We start from the raw sequence: 23,991 nt of genomic DNA, 5'->3' as shown, positions 1-23,991 counted from the left end.
CCACCCGAATGCTGAGAGGGCACTGGCTCTCAGCGTTTAGAGCCGCGCAGCCCAACTCACGCATTTCGCAAAACTCTACTCTGCGTAGGACCAGACCCCTAAACCACCCCCTCCCCCAGGCCCTGCCCCAGGGCTTTCTAAATTGCAACTCCGCATGGCTCCCACGCTCTTTCTCACGCTGTGCTCCTGGCAACAACCTAGCGCGCCCACAGCTCCCGGTCCGGAACCCTTGAGTTCGGCACCCAGCCCACGTGTGCTCAAGTGTTTTAAACAGAGACCGGAGGGGATCGAAGATACGCCAGGGCGGGAAAGCAGGATTTGCTCAGGCTGAGACAGAGGCGGGTCTAAGAGTGGCTAAAACTGGGGCGGGGCCAAGGCTGAGGGCGGGACCAAGCTTGAGGGCGGAGCCGATGGCCCCAGTCGGCTGCTGTGGTCTCCAGATCTCCCGCTGCTGTGATTCGATCTGAGACCCGGGCCACCCAAGGGGCAGTGGGCGCTCGTTGGCCCTGGGTTCTGTAAAGTCCCGAAGGTAAATCTGCCCAGGAGCCAGGCGGCTTGAGCGAGAGGGGACCAACGACGGGGCTGGGCAGCTGGATGGCGGCGGAGGGAAGCGTCGCGCGGCGAGTTTCCCAAGAAAGCTGAACTCGTAGCAAAGTTTCCTGTGCATCAGCTTGCACCCTGCGTATTGGTGGCGGGCTTTTTCCGTGCGGGTGGTCTTTGGACGCTGGAGAGACGCGGAGGTAATTGGATTATTCCGCCTGGGTACAGCCCAGATTTCTGTTCCGGAACACGCAGCGAGGTGGGCGCAGATTTTGCCCGAGAAAGGGTGGGTAATTAATTGACACGCAGTTGTATCGCGCACAGCAGTCGGGTGACTGCCAGACTCGGAGCGCGCGTGTTTGCAAGGCGTGTCTGGTTGTCCGGAGGCAAAGTTCCATGACTTCTTTCCTCTTTAGGCAAGACTAACTGGGTGCTGTTCCCTCTCGGGCTGACCTCCGAGTCCCCGCTATGGACAGCGAGAGTGATGTGGATTTTTCTAGCAACAGCTTAACCCCTTTATGGCGGAGGCGGTCAACTCCTCAGCCTCAATTGCTGGGCCGGAGCAAGCCGAGGCCCCAGTCCTACCAGAGCCCCAGCGGATTGCTGATCACGGATTTCCCAGTGGAGGACCGAGGGACGCTCCCCGCGATGCAGACTCCTACCCAGGTACCCACCGCTTCAGAGGGCAGGACCGTCCAGGGGACCCCCCTGCTGCTTTGTACTCATCGTAGGGTGGTGACCAATGGGAGGACAGTCTCCCCAGAATACAGAGCTGTTTCTCCTCGGCTCCGACGTCCCAAGTCTCCCCAGGCTCCCAAAGCGTTTTCAGGGGGCTCCCCGAAATCCCCAGCGAATGGCACAGTGACCTCGCCCATGCCGCACCCGCTGCGCCCCCAGCGGACTCCTAACTCGCCCGCTTGCTGTAGCCGGGAGGGAGACTTGACCGGATTGACCACCAGCCCGCTGCTTTTGCCTGCTGCAAATGGGCTAATCCCTAATATCGACTCCCCAGGCTCTGGGTCGCAATCCGGCCAGACGACTAAGGATCCTGAGCCGGGACCCTCGAAACTCTCTCCTGCGCCCCAGAAAAGGTCTTTGGAACAAAAACTCCCCCTCCAAAGGCTGCCCTCACAGGAGAACGAGCTCCCAGAGAATCCTTCAGTGGTTTTGAGCACAAACAGCCCTGCTGCCCTCAAAGTGGGGAAGCAGCAAATCATTCCAAAGAACCTGGCCTCGGAAATTAAAATAAGTAAATCCAACAGTCAGAATGTGGAGCCCCACAGGAGACTCCTCAAGGTGCGTAGCATGGTGGAGGGCCTCGGAGCACCTCTGGGCCCCGCAGACGATGAGGGTGAGGCGGAGAACGACGTGGACAGCCCAGGGTCTCTGCGGAGAGGTTTGCGCTCCACGTCCTATCGTCGGGCGGTGGTCAGTGGCTTTGATTTTGACAGTCCTACCACTTCAAAGAAGAAGAACAGAATGTCCCAGCCTGTTCTGAAAGCGGTGATGGAAGACAAGGAGAAGTTTTCCAGTCTGGGAAGGATAAAGGTAAGGGTGAGCAGGAGTGTCACTCATTAAGCCAGGCATTCACCAAGCCAAAAGCGACGGTGTTGGGCGTGGGGGGAGGGGCACAGAGGAAACCAGAAAGTTATTGTTCTCTTTTAATTCTCTTGTTGATCAGACCTGTGCACATCTATCTCTTGGCCATTCGGTTGCAGGCAGTCACAGCAAGGTTAATGCAGCTTGGTGGGAGGAAGTAAAACTCTTACCACTGTTTTAACTTTCTAAACTCAGGCAGAGTGGCAGAATGGGGGGGACAAATGTGAAAAAGAAATACAGCAAATTAGGTACTGGCTGAGTGAGTCCTGAACACTTTTAATACAGGTAGCTGAACAGGAGGTGGAGAGCGGGTGTGGTACTCTTGACTGAATGGTCAAAATGTCTGGGGCTTGTTTAGAGGTGTCAGGGGTTGCTGATTCATCACAGCTGAGACAGGAAACTACCCATTTCTTTTGAGTATATTGATTATTTTAATTATTGAAAGTAATTCATGCTAATTACTTACTGAATTTTTTTTGGAGAAGTGATAACATAGTAAATGCCATCCAGGTAAAATGTGAGTTTTAAAATTAATTGCCAGAATCATAAAAGTTACAAATGTTTGTCATCTTTGTTGTTGCTTGTCTCTGTCACCACTGTCAGTGGTTGTATTTTATTCTCATGTTGAGTCCATTTATTCTTGAGAGCATTTAACAAGTTGGTAGCTCAGAACTTCAGATTCAAGTGAACTCTGCTCCCTGATCGAGGCCTAGAAATTTCATAGGTTAAAATACTGCCAAATATGACATAAAGAGATAGGGAAAACTAAAGAAGGACATTTTGGAGTGTGTATGTGCTGCTTTGTCCAGAAACAAGACAGATCTCAGCAGAAATTCATTTTGGCAACCTCAACTTTCCTTGGTTAATCAGAGAAGTGGAACCAGTTTGTACAAATGTCAATATGTCATAGACAAGTAAGGCTATTTTATTTTCGACCTCATGACCTTAGAGAAATTACATAACATTTTAGGTGGTTTTTATCCCCCATCCCCCAACTCTGCAAGTATAGCACAGCTCAGTTTAACAGTGATGGTGAATCACCAGTAGTGAAATGAGCTGCTTGCTGGTCTTTTGAGGACTCTCAAGCTGTTTTGCTGGGGTCTGTGGGATGTTGTACATTTTATTTTACCAGTTTAGTGAATTGTAGTAGTCAGATGAGTGAACTACTCAAGGGATCGTCTGCTGTATGCTTTTGGAAATCTAATGAATGTAACAACAAAAGAAGTAATTTTCTTAAAATAGCTGTATTTTCTGTTTGGCTCATTCATACATAGTTTGCTTTGCTTTTTCCTTTTTTGCTTTTCTTGTTTCTTAGAAAAAAATGCTGAAAGGACAAGGAACATTTGATGGGGAAGGTAAGCATTTGATTTTCCAGACTTTTATTGCTGTTTCAATGTGGAATATCAATTATAAGTTGAAATCCAACCGCAGTAACAAAAACACTTAACATGAGAAAAATGTCCAACTTCTTCCCAAATTATACAGTATGAATATCTGCACTAAGCTAAATTTTCATCCAGTAATACCAGCAGTAAATGGAATTAACGGCATTCTTTGTAAGCTGATAACTTTGTCAGCCAACATCCTGGATTTTTAATTCTTATCTACCCTGGTTCCATCCCCGCCTCCCTCAAAAAATGGACAAAGAGTAAGAGCCGGCTCTAGATTTTGAGTTAAAAATCCTGAGTTTGGCACTTAAATCTTAAGTCATAGTTCCTTTGACTTAATATTCTTTTCTCCGTATTTCCAAATTTTAGTATCATTACTGACTTCCTATTTACCTATCAAGTTTCAACTTGGGGGAACTCTAACTGTCCCGGCTGATACAAACCTATTCCTAAGAATTTGTAACCCGTATAGTATTTTTGTGAAGGATCACAAAAACAAAAGCTGCTCAGCCAGGTGTTCAAACCCTAATCAGATTAGAGGACTTTGTATATACAGACGGGTCAAGTGTCAAGTAACTGGAAGAGCACAAAGCAAACAGCCCCACCTGCAGCCTTCCTGGGGTGGGAGGAACATGCTGGAGGTGAAGGTAGTTACTTTCTGTCATGCTTTGAAATGTTAAGATTTTCTAATCTTTCAAGAGTAATGAAGAAGGGTATGCCTCTCTATAAGTAAATCTACCGTAAAATCACCCAGAGATATAAAATACGTAATCTTAGGTGATTACAAAATATTTCCCTATGTAATTCTTACAAAAATCCATTCTCTTGGAGCATTTAAACATGACCAGTTCATAAAAATGTATTCGTAGCACCAATCTGAGGTGCAACGAATATATAAAATATATGATATTTTAGCTGGTTTGGGCAAATTCATCTCTCTGATTTTATAATTGAAGAAACTGGGAGCTTGGAGAGGTTTAGTGTCTTTCCCACCATCACATAGCCAGTATGAGGGCAGATAACTGGTCCTGAGTCCATTTTGCTTACTCTTGAATCACTTTATCACCATGAAGTAAACAGAGTATCTACCTAATAGGCATTTAGAGAGATGGTTTGCATCTTCTAGAAGTTGACATTGATTCTGGGACCTTTGTCTCAAAGGGTTAAAAATGATGAGCTTTTTTTTTTTTTTAAGTCCGAGGACAGACTTTTTATTTTTATTTTTACTTTTATTTTTTATATGTAGTTGTATGTTGTTTCCTTTTATAAGGAGCTGTCTCTGTGCACTCTTTGGTCTCTTCTCAATATGATGGCCTGGAAATTTTCACAGATACGTATGTGAGGAATACAGGATTCTTAGAGTTAATGACTAAGAAGAATGTAGCTTAGGATGAGGTGCAGTAGAGTGGTGAGAACCTGCCAGCCAGGGACCTGGGTTGTCATCGTACAGTTTCTGTTCATCAGTTGTGTGACATTGAGCAAGCATCTTAACCTCACCAAGACTCAGTGTCCTCATGGATGAAATGAGGCCAATAATACTATTGCCTTTGTTGTTGTGAGAATGAGTAATCTTATCAACAATCTACGCATGTTTTGTGCCAACCACTGGTACTTTAGAGAACACTACAGAGGTGTGGTAACGCAGTCTTTACCCTCATAATCTGTTTTACGTATGTAAAACCATCAGAGAACAGTAAAATCTTGCATCGACTCCAGTATTACTTTAGTCATGGTGCATATAGAACATGCTGTAGTTGATGAAGAGGCAGATGTCTGTTTTCTTCCGTAGGTGGGAAAGGCATTTCAAAGTCAGTACGTCCCAAATCAAATTCATGATCTTTCCCTCTAAAGCTACATCTCCTCAGGCGTTCCCATCTCCCGCTGTGCAGCTGTTGGGACCTGCAGATGTAGGAAACATCCTGGAAACATCCTTACCACCTCCCTTTCTCTGACCCCCATCTCCAGGCCATCCTCAATAGCCCATCTCCATTCTTGCATAGCATCCTAATTAGTTCTCTACGCAGCTAGTATTTTGCTCCAACAATATAATCAAATCTTTTCCTTTCCATGGATTCTCTTTGTAATCAGGATAAAATACAATCTTCGCAGTGTGGAAGAAATTCAGTTGTTTTGTACTTGGGATAAAATCCAGTTCTTTAACATCGCCTGCAAATCTCTGCTTGATTTAGACTATCTGGCTCACCTCCCTAAACCCACCTTGCACCCTTTGTCCACTAGACACCCATACTCTACACATTGACTTTTCCTTTGTTCTTCTAAGGTATTACGTTTCTTTTTGCCTCAGGGCTTTTGCATGTACTTTTTCCTTTAGCTCTGAAGCTTCTCAGCTTTCAGATCTTAGATTTTTCTCAGTAACACCTGTTTGACCACCGCCCACCCCCACCCCCCACCCCACCCACAAGAGGTCACACCCTGCTGAGAATGTGTTCTTCAAGCACCCATATAGAAATCATTCAGTTTATAGGTACATATATATGCAAGATTATTTTGTCTTCAACCCTACAGTGACTTGTCTTCTCAGACTGAAAACCAGAGTCCTTTCTATGGCATTGAGGCAAGAGCCTACATGATCTGCCCTCTCTTCATCTCCAGCCCCCATCTCTTAAGCTTCCTCCCTTCCCTCACCCTATTTCACCCATATAGGCTTCCTTGCTGGTCCTCACACGTAGAGACATACCAAACAGACTCCTGTCCCAGGACCTTTGTACTTGCTCTTCCCTCTGATGGGATGTTCTTTTGCCAGCTGTAAGATGTCTTGCTTTCTCACCTTTTTTAGATTAAATATCACTTTGGTGAGGCCTTCCTAAACCACCCTATTTAAAATCTACATACCCTCATTGTAACGTTCCCCTCCTTTCCAGGTTTTGCTTTTCTCCATGACACTTATCAGCATCTGACGTACCATAAAAATTACTTGTTTATTTATTATCACTCTTTGCTCACTCCGATGTCCGCTCTATGAAGATTGAGATTTTTATCTTTTTTGTTCATTGTATCCCTAGCAGTTGTTGGCATCCAGGAGGCATTTTATAAATATCCGTTGAATGAATAAATGAGTGAGTGACTTGGAATATTTTTCTCTTCCTATTTTTAGCTTATGAGGGCACAAGAAGTTTCTTTTATTTTCCATTTACTCTCAGCCCTTGGCACATTGTAGATATACAATAAATGTGGGTTAAATAGGTAAATGAATGGTGGTGGGCTTTGAAAGAAAGGTAGGGTATGAATTCAGTTTAACCTAAAGAAAAACAGTGATGTAATAGGCATGGCTATCCTCTGTGGGTAGTAGACAGAAACATGGAAACTTTGCTTCCATTGGTATTTCATGTATGGATCCCTCCCATTCCCCTATAGGTGAATTGGGGACAGAGCTGTGTGAGTGAGAAAATCACTTTTTGGTGATCACTTTTCTTCAGTGATGAAATCCATTTGTTTCCTTGTTGTTCATTAAAATGGAGCCCAAACCTTGTATAAATATGGATGTTGGTTTAGAAAAACTAGCATAAAGACGGGGGCAATTAGTGACCTGTAGGGTTTGTATTTCTTAACAGAAAATGCTGTCCTGTATCAGAACTACAAAGAAAAGGCTCTTGACATTGACTCTGATGAAGAGTCGGAGCCCAAAGAACAGAAGTCAGATGAAAAAATTGTGATTCACCACAAGCCACTGAGATCCACATGGAGCCAGCTTTCTGCGGTGAGTGTTTACCTTTTTCTTTCCGATCTGTGGGCATGAAAAAACCAAGCTGTGGAAATTAGGTCTGGATGTGGTTTTAACTTTTTCTGCCAATGATCTTGTAACCCAGAAGAGAAAGACTCCTCTTCTTTTTAGATTGTGAAATGGGTCTTGAAAGTCTTCAGGCACTGGTGAGAACATGGACTTTAACACTTCTGATTGGGAAAATCAGGTTTTGATAAAATAAGGTGACTTGACACTAACGTACTATGCTCTGGAAGCTTTTCCTGCTCAGTATCTTTTCTTGTTTTTAATTTTTTAAATTTTTATTTATTTTTATTTTTTATGTAGTATGTATGTAGAGGTAACTTAATCTATCCTGAACTTTATCGTAATTATGGCTATATATACAGTAACGTGTATGTGTATCTATGCACAATAGGGAGTTTATGACAGTTTTTCCTTGGAAATTTCATTTGATATAGACACAATTATATGTTCTTGCAGTTGATTAATGAATGACATTCTGTTCCATATCCCTGTGTGCATCTTTTGTGTGAGCCTGTCTGATACTTATTTTGTGTCGATGAGTAATTTCTCCTCTCTGCATCAAACATCTTTTGTTTATAGCCATAATTTCTCTTCCTCCTGGTTTAACAAATGTCACAGTGTGCAGCTTAGTTTACTTGATAGGAGTTTGGGCACAGCATCTGTGGGCATCTGATGCATTACCAAGTAGAAAGGAATTCCCATGGCTGGCTTGGGTGGTGGGAGCATTGCATCAAAAAACAAGCCATGACACCTCTGTGAGTCCCTTAGGCAATGTGGGAGCAGAAGCGATTCCCTCTTAAGCTGAAATGAGCATTGTTCAGCGTCAAGAATATCGTATATTTAGGGATTGCACCAGTATAAGAAAAGGAGTTGTCTATGTTGGAGCTCATAAACAGGGATATGGGAATGGATGTATGGTGATGACGAGGATGACTTCTGGTCAGGTTCTTTCTCCTCTCTTCTACTCCCTGTTGGAATTCAGAATTCTAGAAAACTAGCCCTTTCCCCCTGTCTCCCTCCCAGCCCCTAATTCTGTTCTAAGGAGAATTTATTCATTTCCAGTGCCTCCAAGCTGTGGCTCCCTTAGTATTATTCCACAGATTAAAATGTCCTGAATTAAAATTAAATTAAAATTCCCTCAGATTAAAAGGGCAGGTGGTGTTACAACTGATGCTGGTGAGTGTGGAGGATGAGGCCTGGTGGGGACTGTGGTGAACAGGCCTGATGGAACCTGAGCAGCGGCCACTTAGGTCAGACGCCAGCCCTGTGTTGCCAGATCTTCTGACATTTAGAAAAGAGAAAGCTGAAATCCGGATTTTTTTTTTTTTATGATTATTATCCTAATTCAATTTTAGAAATTTTAGAAAAATGATGTGTGAGGCCAACAAAGGATTTATGGGCCAGTCTTGTCTCCTGTGCTAACAGCTTTGGAACTTTTGTGATGTTTCTGTGATTTTCGCATGTGGTCAGGTGGTCACACCCATCCACAGAACCAGCGTGTTGGCAGCCTTACACCCTAGTCTAATGATCTCGTGATAGTAAATCCCTGAGCACATATGTGGAGAAACTGGTGACAGGCCCTTAGAGGCCATGCTAACTCTAAATGGCTGTCATTCCACTGTTGGTGTGGGCCATTTGGTCGAGGATCCTCAAAAAGAAAGCTGTGGATTTTTTGAGTTCTTCCTCTGTGGTGGCGGCAGCTGCATTTGTTAGCACGGGCCTAAATCTTGCTGTTCTTCTCTGCACGCTAAACAGAAATGTGTGTTTCTGTGTCACTCACACTCTGATCCAACCTAGCTTTAGTGCTGAAGAGCAAGCTGCTGTACTTCCACCCCCTGAAATTTGGCTTTCATCTAGATTAACGAATGCATATTAAAATAATACTCCAGGACCTACTCCGTACAGCTTCAAATATGGGCCTGCATTTCATTTGGCCAAAGATAAATCGATGTGCCTTTTGTTAACAAGACTGCTGTCAAAAGACTCTCTGGTGATAAAATGTAAAGCTATAAAGTGGCTTCTAACTTTGGTGTGTGTTATCTTGGATTTCGGTGTTTCCAGGAGGCTTGTGTATATTTATTGTGTTGCTTGGCAATCACATTTAATCAAAGCAGCATTGGACTTCGCCTCTTCCCATTCTTAGGCACGAGATTGCATTTCCTTTATGCTTTTTGTGTCTCCTTTTCACATTTAAAACATTTTACTTTAGTTCTCTACCATAAAGTACTTGAAACATGCGGAAAAACTTAAAAATAAGTATGTGTAATAGATTTCTGGGTACCTGCCACCCACATTGAACAAATGTTACCATTTTAACATCCAGATCTCTGTTTCTTAAGGCAGATCCAGTTAACCACCCTCATCTCCAGCACTTTGCTCCTTTCTGCCTTCCCAGAATAAGTACTGCCCTGAAGTTCTCTTCTGTCCTTCCCACGTGGGTTTTCTGTCCACTAAAGAGATGCAAGCAAGCAGCTCTGGCTTTTAGGAAAGTAGATATTTCAGCGGCAGAAAGTGGTCATTACTGTTTTAAAAAGCCTAGCAGTTGGTATGTCCAAGTTGCGATTAGGAGCCTAAAGAGAGGAAGCTTTGTGAGTTATGACCAATGTCAGGATGTTTCCATAAGGGATCAGCACCTCCATTTCTCCATTTGACCTCCTGCCCTAATCCTTCCTTGTAGAGGGGCTACAGTGTTTACAGTGGGTTTCAGAAAACATCTGCTCTTTCCATGCTTTCCTCTAATGTGCCAAATTAGTAGGGTAACCTGCATCTAATCTTGCAGGTATGACTTTATTTACAAAAATTTTTTTTTGATGTTTATTATTTTTGAGCGAGAGAGAGAGCAAGGGAGGTGTAGAGAGAAAGGAGACACAGAATCCAAAGCAGGCTCCGAGCTCTGAACTGTCAGCACAGAGCCCGATGCAGGGCTCCAACTCATGGACCATGAGATCATGACCTGAGCCAAAGTCAGATGCATAACTGACCGAGCCACCCAGGTGCCCCTTGCATATATCACTTTAACACAAAACTCTTCTTTGAGTAAGGCCTTGATTCTAGAGAGTAGGACAAGGGGTTTTCTGGCAAAATGTTAAGTCTCAGTTTGGCATCTATTGACTTTCTACTTGGGAGGGGTGTGTGTGAGCACACATGTGCATTGGCTGCTGTTGGTTGTTCTATTTTCTAAAAATCTCTTTGTTGCAAACACCTGCATGCCTCCTGGGATGATGAAACCTTTCTTACCAGTTGGCCGTAAGAAGCATTCAGTATGCAAAAGGCTCTTTAGAAGTGCAGTAGTTTGCAGTAATTTATGGTTGTTACACAGTTCTTTAAGCCTTCAGTCCATAGTGTAGTGTCTTAGTGTGCTTGCTTATGTGTCTCCTTTGGTTCTACTGGACAATCACACAGGTGACAAGTGTCCCCGTTTACATTGCTGGGGACAGGTTTAACTGTAGGGTTGTGATTATCTAGCAGTGAGGGAGAATTAGAACTGTGTAAGAGACATTTAATTGGGCCTCAGTGGGATAGAGAGTCTAGCTGCCACGGACTTCTCCAGTCGGGTTAAGGTGAATTGATGGTGATGAACTCAGCATTGGTGGCTGTGCCAGCAGGTTCTCCATGTAGAGGTGGCCGTTGTCCTGTGGTCAGGAATACAACCTGGGCTCCTTAATTTCATAAGACGGTGACAGGCTTGCTCTTCATTCACTTGATTGTCAAAGTGGGCAGACCTCTCCAAGTAGGTACAAAGTAGGTAGATATAGAATGTCTTCATTCCAGGGAATATAACTCTGTGCTGCTCTTCAGGCCTTCGAGAACACTAATACATGAGATATAGTTTTCAGTTATTACGGTTCCCAGTTTTGAAGTGCAAAGGGTTTGAGGTTTTGAGCCAGGGAAGCCATTTTTAACCTCTAGGGATCTGTGCCCAGAGACCAGGAACCTGCCCCACACAGGTATGTTGCTTGTGACTCACCTAAAATGGCAGCATGAGGACTAAGCCAACAGTTCTTGGATCCCTAGGAAAAGCTTGAGGTCTGAAGAGAAATATTGATGATATTATTAGTCTGGGATGGAACACTGAGTGCTTGTTACTGTTAGTGCCGGGTGTGTAGCCAGCTGAGTCCTGGACGCAACGCGAGCTTCAGGATTTCCCTAAAGTTCATCCTTTACTGGGATCCTGGAAGCATTTACAATATTACCAAAAGCAAAAGATAGATGTTGACTGGAGCCTTTTCGTTTTTTATCACAACCACCCCTCCCTTCCCTGAGATCACACACTGTGCATGTACTAAAAAATGATGGTTGTGAAACCAGTGTTTGCTTTGTCAAGATCAGCGACAGCACCAAAGCCACCCTCGCCAGCCATGCCCTGACCCCATTTATTTGCCATGGGGTGTGTTTGTGTAATTTCCATCACCTTGACATGCCAGGTACCTTTGAAAAGGGCGTTCAGACTCCGCAGGCAAAAACAAGCACGCAGGCAGACTTTCTGCTGGAATTCAACACCTAATATAGTCATCCTCTTCTGCACTCTTCATTTCCACTTGCTGACATGGGGCTTTATCAGTAATCTTGAATCATTTTGAGTATCTCTTTAGGTTGTTCAGAAATGCTAAATGCTAGCGAGGAACTGATTTTTCTGTTGTCATCAGAGTGTTCAGCTGTGCGTAGTGTGGCCAACGGCATAATGGGAGATCTGATGTCAGGACTTCAGTCTCTGAGCCCTGGCTCTGCTCTTAAGATGCACAGAGTTTGCCGCTGGACGGCTTTTGCGAACTGCCAAACGAGAAAGGACGATTTGAAAAATGGTGACTTTGACATACGTGTAATTTCATTCAGTTGAATATATAACAGACACTTTGGAGACTTAGCAGTTTTATCTGATGGGACTTATTCTTTTAGAATTTATATTGTGTTCATGGTGAGAGACATACTGTTTTCTACTAAAAACCAGAGCTCCACAGATGTGATAAACCTGAATATCATCCTGTTTGCAGAAATACTTAATGCATGGAGAGGTCATAGAAAATTGCATTCTTTTTCCTTACATTTTCACACGTGTCTGAATTAATTTTCAGTTCAGTGACTTGCATAAAATAATCTTCAGTCATATAATTTTCTATTTACCTTTTGCAACATAGCAGTCTCATAAAATTATTTTTTACCTAAGATGGGGATTTGTGCCTTTTACCATACCTATCTTTTGTTTTTTAAAAAATAGAAAAAAAATGCTCATTTTTCATGTCTGGCTTGCTTTTAGTGCTCATAGTGGAAACAGTTTGGGCTTTAGATATCTATTTGTCCACGCTTTTAAGTTGGCAGTAGGTCTCCTGAAATGTTTGTATCTTTATACAGAAATACAGAATATTTGTATCTTTATACAGAAATAGAGGTCCATGTGCCTGAACCTGAGACCCAAGCAGAGATCCTGTTCTAGCTGAGGAACCTGGAGCTGGGGGCCTGCTTAGCTGAGCCAGGGACTAGGCTCTATATGCTCCTGCCATATTAGTACAGTTAGATTATGGGGTTCTCTTAACATTTTTAAAAATTAATTTTGACTTATGTAAGCAACACATAATACATTCTCCATGTAAAAAAAGAATTCAAAGAATTCTTTAGTCTTCAGGTAAGACTAAAATCTCTTCTGTCATATCTGCAATCCCAATCTCTGTCCCCTTCTTTATTGGTAGTGCTATTCTTTAAAAAAAATTTTTTTTAAATGTTTATTTATTTTTGAGAGAGAGAAAGAGCGCAAGCTGGGGAGGGACAGAGAGGGAGACCCAGAATCTGAAGCAGGCTCCAGGCGTTGAGCTGTCAGCACAGAGCCCTATGCGGGGCCGGAACCCACGAGCTGTGAGATCATGACTTGAGCTGAGGTCTGATGCTTAAATGACAGCCACCGAGGCGTCCCTAGGCAGTTTTGTTCTTAATTTGGTAACGTTCTTCTCAAAATCCACACATACACATTTAAGGGAAATATAAAGATCACATGTGTTTACTTAAATATATACTGTACAGTGTTCACAATTTTGCTTTTTTTCTGAGTGATGTATCATATCAATCATTTCATGTCTATACATGATGATCTTCACTGTTCTTTCTAGCTGCTGTGTTATTGTATAGGATGGATATCTGTTTTGCCGTCTTTCCTTTTGGGTAGTTATACGTGCATTGAGAATATAATAAAAACTTTGAGGCATGGGTCTTTAAAAATGCACGCACAAATTTACATGTAGATATTTTTTAAAATTTATTTTATTTTATTTTTGAGAGACAGAGTGCGAGCTGGGGAGTGGCAGAGAGAGAGGGAGACAGAATCTGAAGCAGGCTCCAGGCTCTGAGCTGTCAGTTCAGAGCCTGACGCAGGTCTTGAACTCACAGACTGTGAGATCGTGACCTGAGCTGAAGTCGGACGCCCAACCGACTGAGCCACCAGGCGCCCCTGTAAATATTTGTTTATAATTTTGTTTCTTTTCTTTTTTTAAAATTTCAGTTTGAGGATTTTTTTTCTTGTTTAATCTCTAAATACTGGAAACACCTTACTTGAGCTCTCTATATATCAAGTAGCTTCCATGTTGTTCATATCACCTTTAGAAGTTTTTCTTTTTCTGAATTATAGCAGAGTTGGAACTTGAGCTGTATAACTCTTTCTGAAGAATATATATAGATATATAAACTGCTCCAGCTGAAGCTGATTAATGAAAGGGCAATTGAGTAGTAGATATGCCAGTGTTTATGTTCTTGATTCTCCTGAGAGAACAATGGGATGTGAATTGTGGGTGTGTATGCACCACGCCCCTAGGGAGGCAGAACACAAGAGACAGGTGCTCCAAGAAAGTGGGAATTCATGAGCACAGGGATATTAAATTTTGGTCAGCATAACTACAAAAAGGCATTTCAAGCAGAAACCTAGACTTGGGACCCAATACAAAGAAGGTCTTATTATTTCATTGAGCAGAAAACCAATGAGAGAGATTGATGAATGATTCCTTCATTCATCTGGTCTTTATGGAGAGCCTGCTGTATTCTAGGCCCTGTGCTAGACCTCGGAGATAGAGCAAAACAGATTCCGCCTTGCTTTCATGTCCTTGCAGACACTTTTCATGGTGAGACAAATATCAAATAATCCCACAAATAAATGACAGAATTACAACTGTATTAATGCCATGAAGGACGGGTTTGTGGTGCTCTGAGATCCTATGGGGGAGGGCACTTGTCTGGGCAAGGTGCTGTCAACCGATAGGTGGTGGGAGAGGAAGGGACAGGAGCCTGCCATCAATGGTGTGTCCACATAGGTGTCTGGGTGAAGTTGGTGGTGGGGGACAGGCACAGGATTGAGGAATCTCAGGCAGAGAAATCATCCTGTACGTGGACCCTCTGGGGTGATAGTGGGTCAGAGGAGTTAAAACTGGTGCAACTGGAGCTTCTTGCTCTGCTTCGTGGGCTCTTCCTCACTCTTCCCATCTCTGAATGTTGGAGGCTCCTGAGGCTCCATCTTTGGGCCTCTTATGTGCACCCATTTGGTGATCTCATCTGATCTTGTGGATTTAAATACATCACATGCTCTGATGACTTCTAGTGTCTATTTCTAGACTGGACCTTTTGCTGAATTTTCAGAGAAGGATATCCAGCTTCATTTCTGGCATCTAATTGGCTTCTCAAAGTTAACCTGTCCAAAAGTTCACTTCTGATTACTCTCTTTTATTTTTATTTTCTCAGCAAATAGCAATTCCATCTTTCTATTTGCCAACATCCAAAGCCTTGGTGTCATTCCTCAGTCTTCTGTTTCTCCCATAACCTTCTTCAAATTTGTTGCAAAGCCTGTTGCCTTTACCTTCAGAATAGAGCTACTCTGCTCTATCCGGCATAGAAGTGGATTATCCCCACTGCTTTTCAGCTCAACTCCTGCATCTACTGGGGCCTCTTTTCATCTCTCCTCCATGTAGGAGCATATAATTATATTGTTTGTGATCCTGTTAAAATATGCCAAGATGCTTTTTGTTCTGAACCCTAAAGTGTTCTCACCTCCACTTAGAGTAAAGGCCAAGTCTTACAGTAGCCATTGAAGCTGTATAATCTGTCCTGGTTACCTTTCTGGACTTATCTCCGCCATCTTGCTCATTGCTCAGTCTCACTGATGGTCCTTGAATACAAGGTGTACTCTGCGCCAGGGCCTTTGCATTGGTGGTCTGCCCAGCTGCTAGTAACTCTTCTTTTTTTTAAAAAAAAATTGTTTTTTTTTAACGTTTATTTACTTTTGAGACAGAGACAGAGCATGAACAGGGGAGGGGCAGAGAGAGAGGGAGACACAGAATCCAAAGTGGGCTCCAGGCTCTGAGCTGTCAGCACAGAGCCCGACGCGGGGCTTGAACTCACGGACCATGAGATCATGACCTGAGCCGAAGTTGGACGGTTAACTGACTGAGCCACCCAGGCGCCCCTAGTAACTCTTCTTCCAGAGAGCCACATGGCTTTCTCCCTTACCTTCTCCTTTACACTTTAACATTTCTTATGCTCTCTATGACACTTACCTCTCTAACATACTGTGTCATTTACTTTTTTGGTTAATTGCCCATCTACTCTGCTGGAATAAAAGGTACATGAAGGCAGAGGCTTTTGTCCATTTTGTTTCTTGGTCTATTCCTAGCACATGAAATGGTGCCTAACTTACAGAAGACTTGCAGTAACTACTGAATGAATTTATGAATGAATATATAAATGAATGAATAAATTCAGAAAAATAATCCTAGAAGTGAAAATAGTAGAAAGTTATGCATCAGTGAAAACAACAAGGAAGTTTCCTATTTAGGGACCCCTTGGAGGCTATATTTAATTTTTATTAAAAAAAATTATTGATGGTTGTTTGGCTGCATCCTGGATCTAATACATGTCTTTGATACATTGGGGAAAATTGACATCTTCACAGTTTAGAACTGTGTTAGCCCGTGGTAGGTGTTTGCATGCTATGAAATCAAATTCAGTTGCAACCTAATTTTTCACTTGGTATTTCTTTTGCACATAGGGTGCATGCAAGAACAATAGCATTCTGTAGAAACATAGTACAATTAGGTAAAAGGAGGGAAGCCTCAGGTACTTTGAGGAGTTCTGAATACTGAGCCTTGGATTGTGGAAATCATCTGTCAGATTCTTGCATTTACTGTCTCGATTTTAAGATGTGCCCTCTGGTGTCTCCTCCTTTAGTCTGATGATGGGACTGTTGCCTCAAGGCCACATCCACAGAATGATTTGTCTTCATGATGATGGAAGAAGTCATCACTATAAAAATTACTATTGAATCTTTAGATATGGAACTTGTGCTTAAAAATGTGTTTTTTCAAAATTTGATTTATCCAGAGTACTGATAGTCTGGATTTTCTACTTTAGTCTGTACTCTTATTAGGTCTTAGCATTATTATGGCACTCTATCTGAATATCTTCAATTGAAGCTATAAAAGATTATAAAGCCAATGGACAGCTTCTACAGAAGTAGTGTTGTCAGTGAAAGGAAATTGAAGATTATTTTCCCTTTTGGCATGGGAGAGAAACACTGCCACCCATCCAACTGCAATAACACAAAAATGGAGTGGTTCCCATTTTGAAGTGGCAGGAAACTCTGTTTCTGGTAGTGATAGGCAGAGGAGTGTGATTGTTGTTTGTTCAACTGAGCAACAGGGAGCCCTTCTAGCCACATGGGTTCAAGGTCTCAGTGTGAGCAGGCAGTGCAGTGACTGACCTGCCGGAGAGCTGTAGCTCTGGGACCTGCCATTGGACAATTAGGATATTAATTTGTTTACATGCAGTTAAATTATTGACCAAATATTTGCAGAGGACTTACTGTGCACTGAGGATTGTCCTAAGTCATTTCATTACAGTTTATATAGTCCTTAGGACAATACCATGAGGGCAGTGCTGTTTCTCTACTTTGTTTTAAGGTGACTGAGACTGTGAGATGTTAAATATGGTTAGTCTCCTACTGTTTTTGTTAGGGTCTTGTTATTACCTAGAACAGAGCCTCTCAGGTGCCCCGTTATCATGGATACAGGTACGTAGGGCTCTGGAAGAGCAGGAACTATATTTACTTACCTCTGGTATTTGGCCGATCATGTGACTCAGCAACTATCTGCCTGTTGGCTCACTTCTTGTCATGAACTTATTGTCCCATTTTACTGTGTCTGTGTTTTCTCCCAAGAGTTCCTGCATACTCAGTGTCAGAGTTCTGGTAACTTAGACTTGAGGTCACCTGGGATGGGCCTCCCCCACCTCATGTTATCCTTTCAGCTTCCATATATAACTACCCAGTTCAGTTTCTTGAGAGGATCATATCGGATCATATTAGCTCAGCACTTCCCCCCACTTAAGAGGCCACCTAAACATTTATTGTTGTTTGGCTCAAGGTGCCTAATTAGGTATTTTCCAGTCAGCTTTGGCCTCCATGGTGCATTATGGTGGTCAATGTGGCCACCTTGGGTCATTTATTTTGTGGAGGTTGTGAGTAGAACAGCTTTTCCTGTAGGGGTCTGTGAGACCGACATGTTGTTAAGCGACATGACTCACGTATCTAGTGTAAATTTACACATGGTGGAATTGATGCTGCAAACATGCTGCCTATCAGAGGTGGAGCATAACGAGAAATACATTTTACCTTGTAATCGTGTGTGTGTGTATGTGTGTGTTTGTGTGTACATGTCAAAAGTTAGAAGTTACCCTCAGTACTTGCATTACACAATGGTGTTTTCTGTCCTTTCTGTTTTATTACATTTAAATAGATGTTGACCAGAAAGCCATGAACTTGATTGTGTCAATCACCTGTAGTTTGGAAAGCACTGGTGTCTGATTCCAAAATCCATTGATATTAACACTGCATTGTAGTGAATGGAACAAACAAAGCAAGCCTAGATCCCAGTACCTGCACTGTAGGAACTTAGAAGCTGGTTCAGAAGACAATAGAAATGAAATATCTAAATGATGTTTCTGAAAGAATGTAGGACATGATGCCAAAATGAATGACCCAGATAGATACTATAGAGAGCCATAAAGGTCAGGGAAGTTTTCTCTAGAGAATATGACTACAACTAGGTGGGCAGAAGAGTAGGAAATAAAAGCAGTAGAAGTATGAAATATGGCTTGAACGGCGTTTGACATATAGGTAAAGGAAGAACAACAGTGGTAGTTCTGTGCCTGTGTCTCAGATCTCCTCCATACCATGAGACAATCCCTGTCTGATGAAAACATTGCATGTTTTTTGTACACCTAAGGTAAAATATCAGTTAGTTCACTTTCTTACCCAATATTCCAGAACAGGTTTTGCTCAAGTTAGATTTTTATTGCAAGTCTGGGAAATTAACTTTATCGTCAGTGTTGTTTTAAGTAACTTACTGTTTTGGAGTTGATCGTTCCGCTCCATCTGCCACTTGACAAAAACAACAGACAAAAGTGAAAGAGCCACTGAAATGTTCACACCACCTTCACAAACGGGAGTTTTCCTGCCCTGCAAGAGGAGCGCACCTCAGCCCTGTTCTGCCTTCGTCAGCCCGTGTTGACTCGAGCCTTCACTATGAGTCAGAGGTGCTCATGCTCAGTTACCTACTTCGAGTCCAATCACCACTGTCACACCTGCACCCCTGCCTGTCCTCACTCACTTTCATCACTGCCTCAGAAGCCACTGCGTGGTTTGGGCTTGATTGAAATCTTGCTTTCTTGTTGCCTCCCTTTCCCTTAGCTATTTCGCTTCTTTTATCTGCTAGTGGTCACCTGCCACACCTCTAGCTTTCCTTGTGGGCGACAACAAAGGAACGCAGGTAATATTGACACCCTGGAACCATTCCATTTGCCTGCTGTGCTTGCTTTCCTCCTTTCGAGAGAGGACTTTGAAACATATTTTAGCTTTTATTAAAAATGAGGCTGTAATTACAAAGTACCAGTAGACAAAAGGAAGAAAATAAAAATTAGTTGAAATCTCTCCCCTCCCCATCATTATTGACGTTTTGATATAGAACTTCGCAGACTTTAAAAAAAAAATGTATATATGTATAGAGTTTTTTCTTTTGAGCAAAAGCTCAATAATTTAATATTGCCTTGTTACCCATATTTCCCCCTACCAATATAAATATCGCTTCATGTCTTTAAATCTGCTGTTTTGTAACTTATTTTTTTTCTCTTAACCATGTTGTGAATGACTTTTCATGTCATTAAACTTTCTTCTACAAGAACTTTTTTTCAAGCCCATAGCCTGTTTCATCAAATAAGTGGATATTTGGTTCTTTTACCCAACTCCCTGTTGTCAGTTGTTAGTTTGTTCTGCGGTCTTCACTATAAAACTCAAAATCTAAAGCTGATTAAGTTCTTTCAAACAATGTTTTTGAATCACAGAAGTAATACAGGTAGATTCTCCGTATTACAACATTCAACATGCCAGTTAAGGCTAAATCTGTTTTGACTTTACCACCAATTCCAGGCCTTTGCCGGTTAACCACTGTGAGCACTGCTTCTGGGGATTGTGTTAAACGTTTTACTTTTTAAACATCTTGCCTTTTATTAAATGCTTTTAGAGAATTGCCCTCTTCAAAAGTCAGCTTCCTTTCCATCCTTTCTATTTCATGTCATTAGCTTTTCATGCCTTTCCTAACTTCACTTTCTTCTCTTAATTGTTGATCAATACGGGAGAGCTGCTTCTCATCTGGGGGCTAGAGGTTGACTACGCTGGAGTCTGGGCTCAGCAGCCCATAGGGGAATGAGGCTAGTGAGAGCTGCAAGTGAAAGAGAGGAATGTTTTTAGCAGGAGTCATGTCAAGACTAATGAAAGAGTTAAGTTGCAGGGTCCCCCGCTGACAGGGTAGCTTTCAAGAGCAGCAGAAGCTGGGAACCCAGTGGGAGGTGAGGTGTCTGGGGCATTCAGGAGGAGAACTGTTTTAGGGGATGAACAGCTGCAGATCACAACCGCCAGGAATTCAGAAGTGTTAGAAGGCAGGGTGCTGTGATGGTTAAGAGCTCACAGCCTTGGGGGTGGGGGGGCGAGCAGGCAGGACTGGGTTTGCATCCCGGTTTTACTGCAATAATATTAGGGCTAATGATTTAACTTTTCCGTGATTCTGCGTTTCATTTGTAAAATAGGGTTAGAGCCAGCCTCCTTGCATGGTTGTGATAAGGTTTAGGTGTTACAAGTTCTGGTGCATGGTGAGCATTTGATGCAGCAGTCGTTTGAGAAGTAAATTGAGGGCCAACAAGAATTGCATCAGGAGTTGGCCGGATACAGGTAGCTAGCTAGTGAGGGCTGCCTGGCTACGATGAAGTAATGTGTGCTTATCTCCTAAATTGTACAAAGGACAACAGTTCATTCTTGTACGTTTACCTATCTGCTTGTGGTTTGTACTCTCTGCCTCCTATCTGTATTGAAATAATTCGGGTTCATTCGGGAATGCTGGCTCTGTCTGTAAAAGGTGACACGGGCCATAGAGGAGAGAAAACCTCGAGCCCTGGCCTGCCTTATCTGAGTTTGCCATTGATTTAGCAGGCCTGAGGTTACCTCCAGGAGGCTGCTTGCTGCTTCTTAAGATCCAAGAACTTTGGTGAGGATTACAGGATTATTACTACAGTAGATCAGAGAGGAGATTGGTTTTTTGAACAAATGAATTAGGAGGTCCCTGGCATGTTAGTTGACATATTTTTAAAATCAAGCCTATGATTTTATTAGTCGGACCATTGTCTTCTACCTCTTCATTTTTTAAAATAGTGTTTTATCTATTTACCCACCCTTCCCTAAAAATGTGACACTGTCTTCCTCTTGATCTCATTTATCTGATCTTTGGTTACACAGATGTCTCTTTATTTTTTAGGTTTTTTTTTAATGTATTTTTAGATCTCTGACCCTTTAGACTGATGTTCTGTGGCAGCTCGTAGCTTGGGTAGTGTGATCTCTCAGGGTCCTTCTGATATGAATGAGGTGGGACTAGAGAGAGCCTACAGGCCTGGTTGCAAGGACACTTTCTGGATCTGCGCAGATTTTTCATTTTAGGGACTTGAGACATACTCTCAGGGGGCAGCCATTCCCATGTTATTTACAGTGAAAGAACTCTAGCTCATTTGTAATTCAGAGGCTGTATGGGTTGTGTTAAGTCTGTAGAAAGGACCTGGGAGTGATTGTGTCCCATGGTATAATTTTACTTGGCAATTCATTCCCTTCCCACTCTTGAACTCTTGAGAACAAAAGCCTGTGAATAGGGAATCACCAACAGGCGTGAATAACCAGATGATTTTCAGCAAGTGGGTAAACTCCAACAAGTTCAAAGGTCTTAGCTCAAGTTGAGTATTCAATGTACATTAGTGCTTTATGGAGCCAGAGTGATCTTGGAGTATAAATACCTGTTCTAATTTTTCACCAGCTATATTTCTGAGCCTTTTTGGTCAGTCAGTCTTTTGGGGCCCTCCCATTCTGGTTTCCCTGGCTGGTGGGGAAACATAGTAGAAAGAATGTGCCTGCATCTTATCTAGAAATAGTGTCAACTCATGGAGGGCCTGAGAACATACCCCGTGGAAAATGATCATCTAGTTGGCTGAGAAATTGGTGTTACTAATGTCAGCTTCCCCCACAGATATCGGACCAGCTCTATTCTGTAGATAGGTTCTGTATAAATGGCAATACCAGGGCTCTGTTTGGGACTTAGAGAACTTGGCTTATAACCTATTCCAGTCAATGAAGTCAAAGGCCAAGGAATAATTGTGCAAAGTTTATGGATGTCTGGACACAATTCTCTGCAAGGTGAAAACTCCTGTAACTATGGTGAGTACAGGAATGGAATTAAGTGCTAAAAACCTGCCTGCAAGGTATCAAGAAGGAGCCAGGCATGAATTTTAGATGGAGTATCTAATAATTAACTTCTGGCATTATACTTTACGGAGTTTACCTTTTTATCAGTTTCAAAAACTACATTTTAGGTCTAACTAGACAATATCATTTCCATAGATGAAGTATCTTGTATCGTTCTTTATTAGTTTTAGCCAATTGTCAATTTCCATCTCATTTGAATATGCAAATTATATCCCTTAGAAAGATCATGAGTGAAGAGTTTCAATACTGATTACAGCAATAAATATGTATATATAAATAGAATCATAAGGATGAATGTAAAACTATTATAACATTAATGAGTTCTCTGCATTCACTGTCTTGATAAGCCCCATACATACATTTATATTTTGTAACTTATGTTAAAATTATAGATTTGGGGAGTACCTGGGTGGCTCAGTCGGTTAAGTGTCCAGCTTCAGCTCAGGTCGTGATCTTGCAGTTCACGAGTTCGAGCCCAATTTAGGGCTCTGTACTGACAGCTGGGAGCCTGGAGCCTGCTTTAGATTCTGTGTCTCCCTCTGTCTCTGCCCCTCCCTGCTCATGCTCTGTCTCTCCCTCTCAAAAATAAATAAACATTAAAAAAAAACACAAACTATAGATTTGGGCTCAGTTGTGTTGTTTTATTTGAAGTAATTTTTATCTATTTAAAATATTGAAGATAATGGCATGCATCATACTTTCTTCTTAGAGTCTGGAATCTGCCATAGCAGATTAGATTAGGTGAACTGTTAGGTTATACAAAATCAAGAACCCCAGGTTGAATCCAGTTCTTAGTGTTTCATTAAACTACTTTTTCAGTTTTATTTACTGATGACATAGTTAAATTAAAAATTTTAAATCAGTGAGGAATAAGAAAGCTCGAATGAAGTCAGACATTTAGAGGAGTGTTGCTTTTGCTGTCTGTGTGTTCCCAGTTGTACTCAGCCAGAACTACCAGTACGAGATATAGGTTAAAATATAGAAGAGGCCTGTACAATTTTAATTCTTTTTTCATTTAGGATAGCACACAGGAATCAGGTGTTAGAGGCTGCTATACTATTTTTTTTTTTCTTTTCTACACATGGAAACGAGGAACACTTGAAGAAACATGATGAACTTGATAATATTTCAGATTCTCTTGGCACAGATGTGCAAACTGCAAAAAACAGGTCAATTTAAAAAACTATAGGTATAAATATATGTTTCTATGCATTTTTTTTCCCTTGGGGGGGAAAAATAGGCTGAGCATTTCAGTGAGTTTACTTAAGTTTACTGATAAGGTTGCTGTTTTTGAATTAGAACATTTCTAGAGGTATTTACTCTTCATATTCTCCTCATTTCCCTTCCTTTTCTACTCTCCACCCCTCCTTTCCTTCCTTGTTTCTTTCTGCTTGATCTTTTGCTCTAGTGTGTTCATTCTACCCTAATATTCTGTACTCTTTTGCTAGTCTCCATGGGGCCTCCTTTGATATCATTCTCTCCCTCTTTGTCTGGTTACATCTCTCCACACTCCTTAGTCTCTGAAAGCACCTGGCCTGTTCATGACCTTCTACATCCAGGTATCTGCTCTCAGGTACTACTTAATTTAGAGTTGAATGTAGAAAGAGGTCTCAGGTGGACAAAATGATTCCTCTTGGCTTTGGAGGGAGAAGCTGTCTAGCCTGCCCTGAACAGAGAAGGGCTGGGATAGGAGGGCAGGCCCCAGAGCAGTGGTCTGGCAGCCAGCCAGGAGGGCTTGGTCTGTCATAACTCTCTGGAGTAAACTTTCAGGCTTCTCCAATATGCTGCACTTCAGATTTCTTAATTATGACCCAAGAACACTCCCCTAGAATCGTTTGTCTTTCTTTTCTTTTTTCTTTTCTTTTCTTTTCTTTTCTTTTCTTTTCTTTTCTTTTCTT

The 23,991-nt window shown here is 42.2% G+C and overlaps 1 protein-coding gene across 3 annotated transcripts in view; it reads left to right on the top strand.

The window, feature by feature from the left end:
• The first annotated feature begins 405 nt into the window (after nt 1-405).
• The window catches only part of ARHGEF26 (Rho guanine nucleotide exchange factor 26), a 127,418-nt gene continuing 103,832 nt past the window's right edge, over nt 406-23,991 (top strand). For all 3 annotated transcript variants that reach the window (XM_049628682.1, XM_049628681.1, XM_049628680.1), the window contains exons 1-3: nt 406-2,088; nt 3,455-3,494; nt 7,100-7,245. In XM_049628682.1, the coding sequence (XP_049484639.1) occupies nt 1,009-2,088; nt 3,455-3,494; nt 7,100-7,245 (1,266 nt within the window). In that variant the 5' untranslated portion in view covers nt 406-1,008. The remainder of the gene's footprint in view (nt 2,089-3,454; nt 3,495-7,099; nt 7,246-23,991) is intronic.

Source organism: Panthera uncia, chromosome C2 (genome assembly GCF_023721935.1).
Source record: "Panthera uncia isolate 11264 chromosome C2, Puncia_PCG_1.0, whole genome shotgun sequence".
NCBI lineage: Eukaryota > Metazoa > Chordata > Mammalia > Carnivora > Felidae > Panthera > Panthera uncia.
The sequence above is the reverse complement of the archived record's forward strand: the minus strand, read 5'-3'. Positions and strand labels throughout refer to the sequence as shown.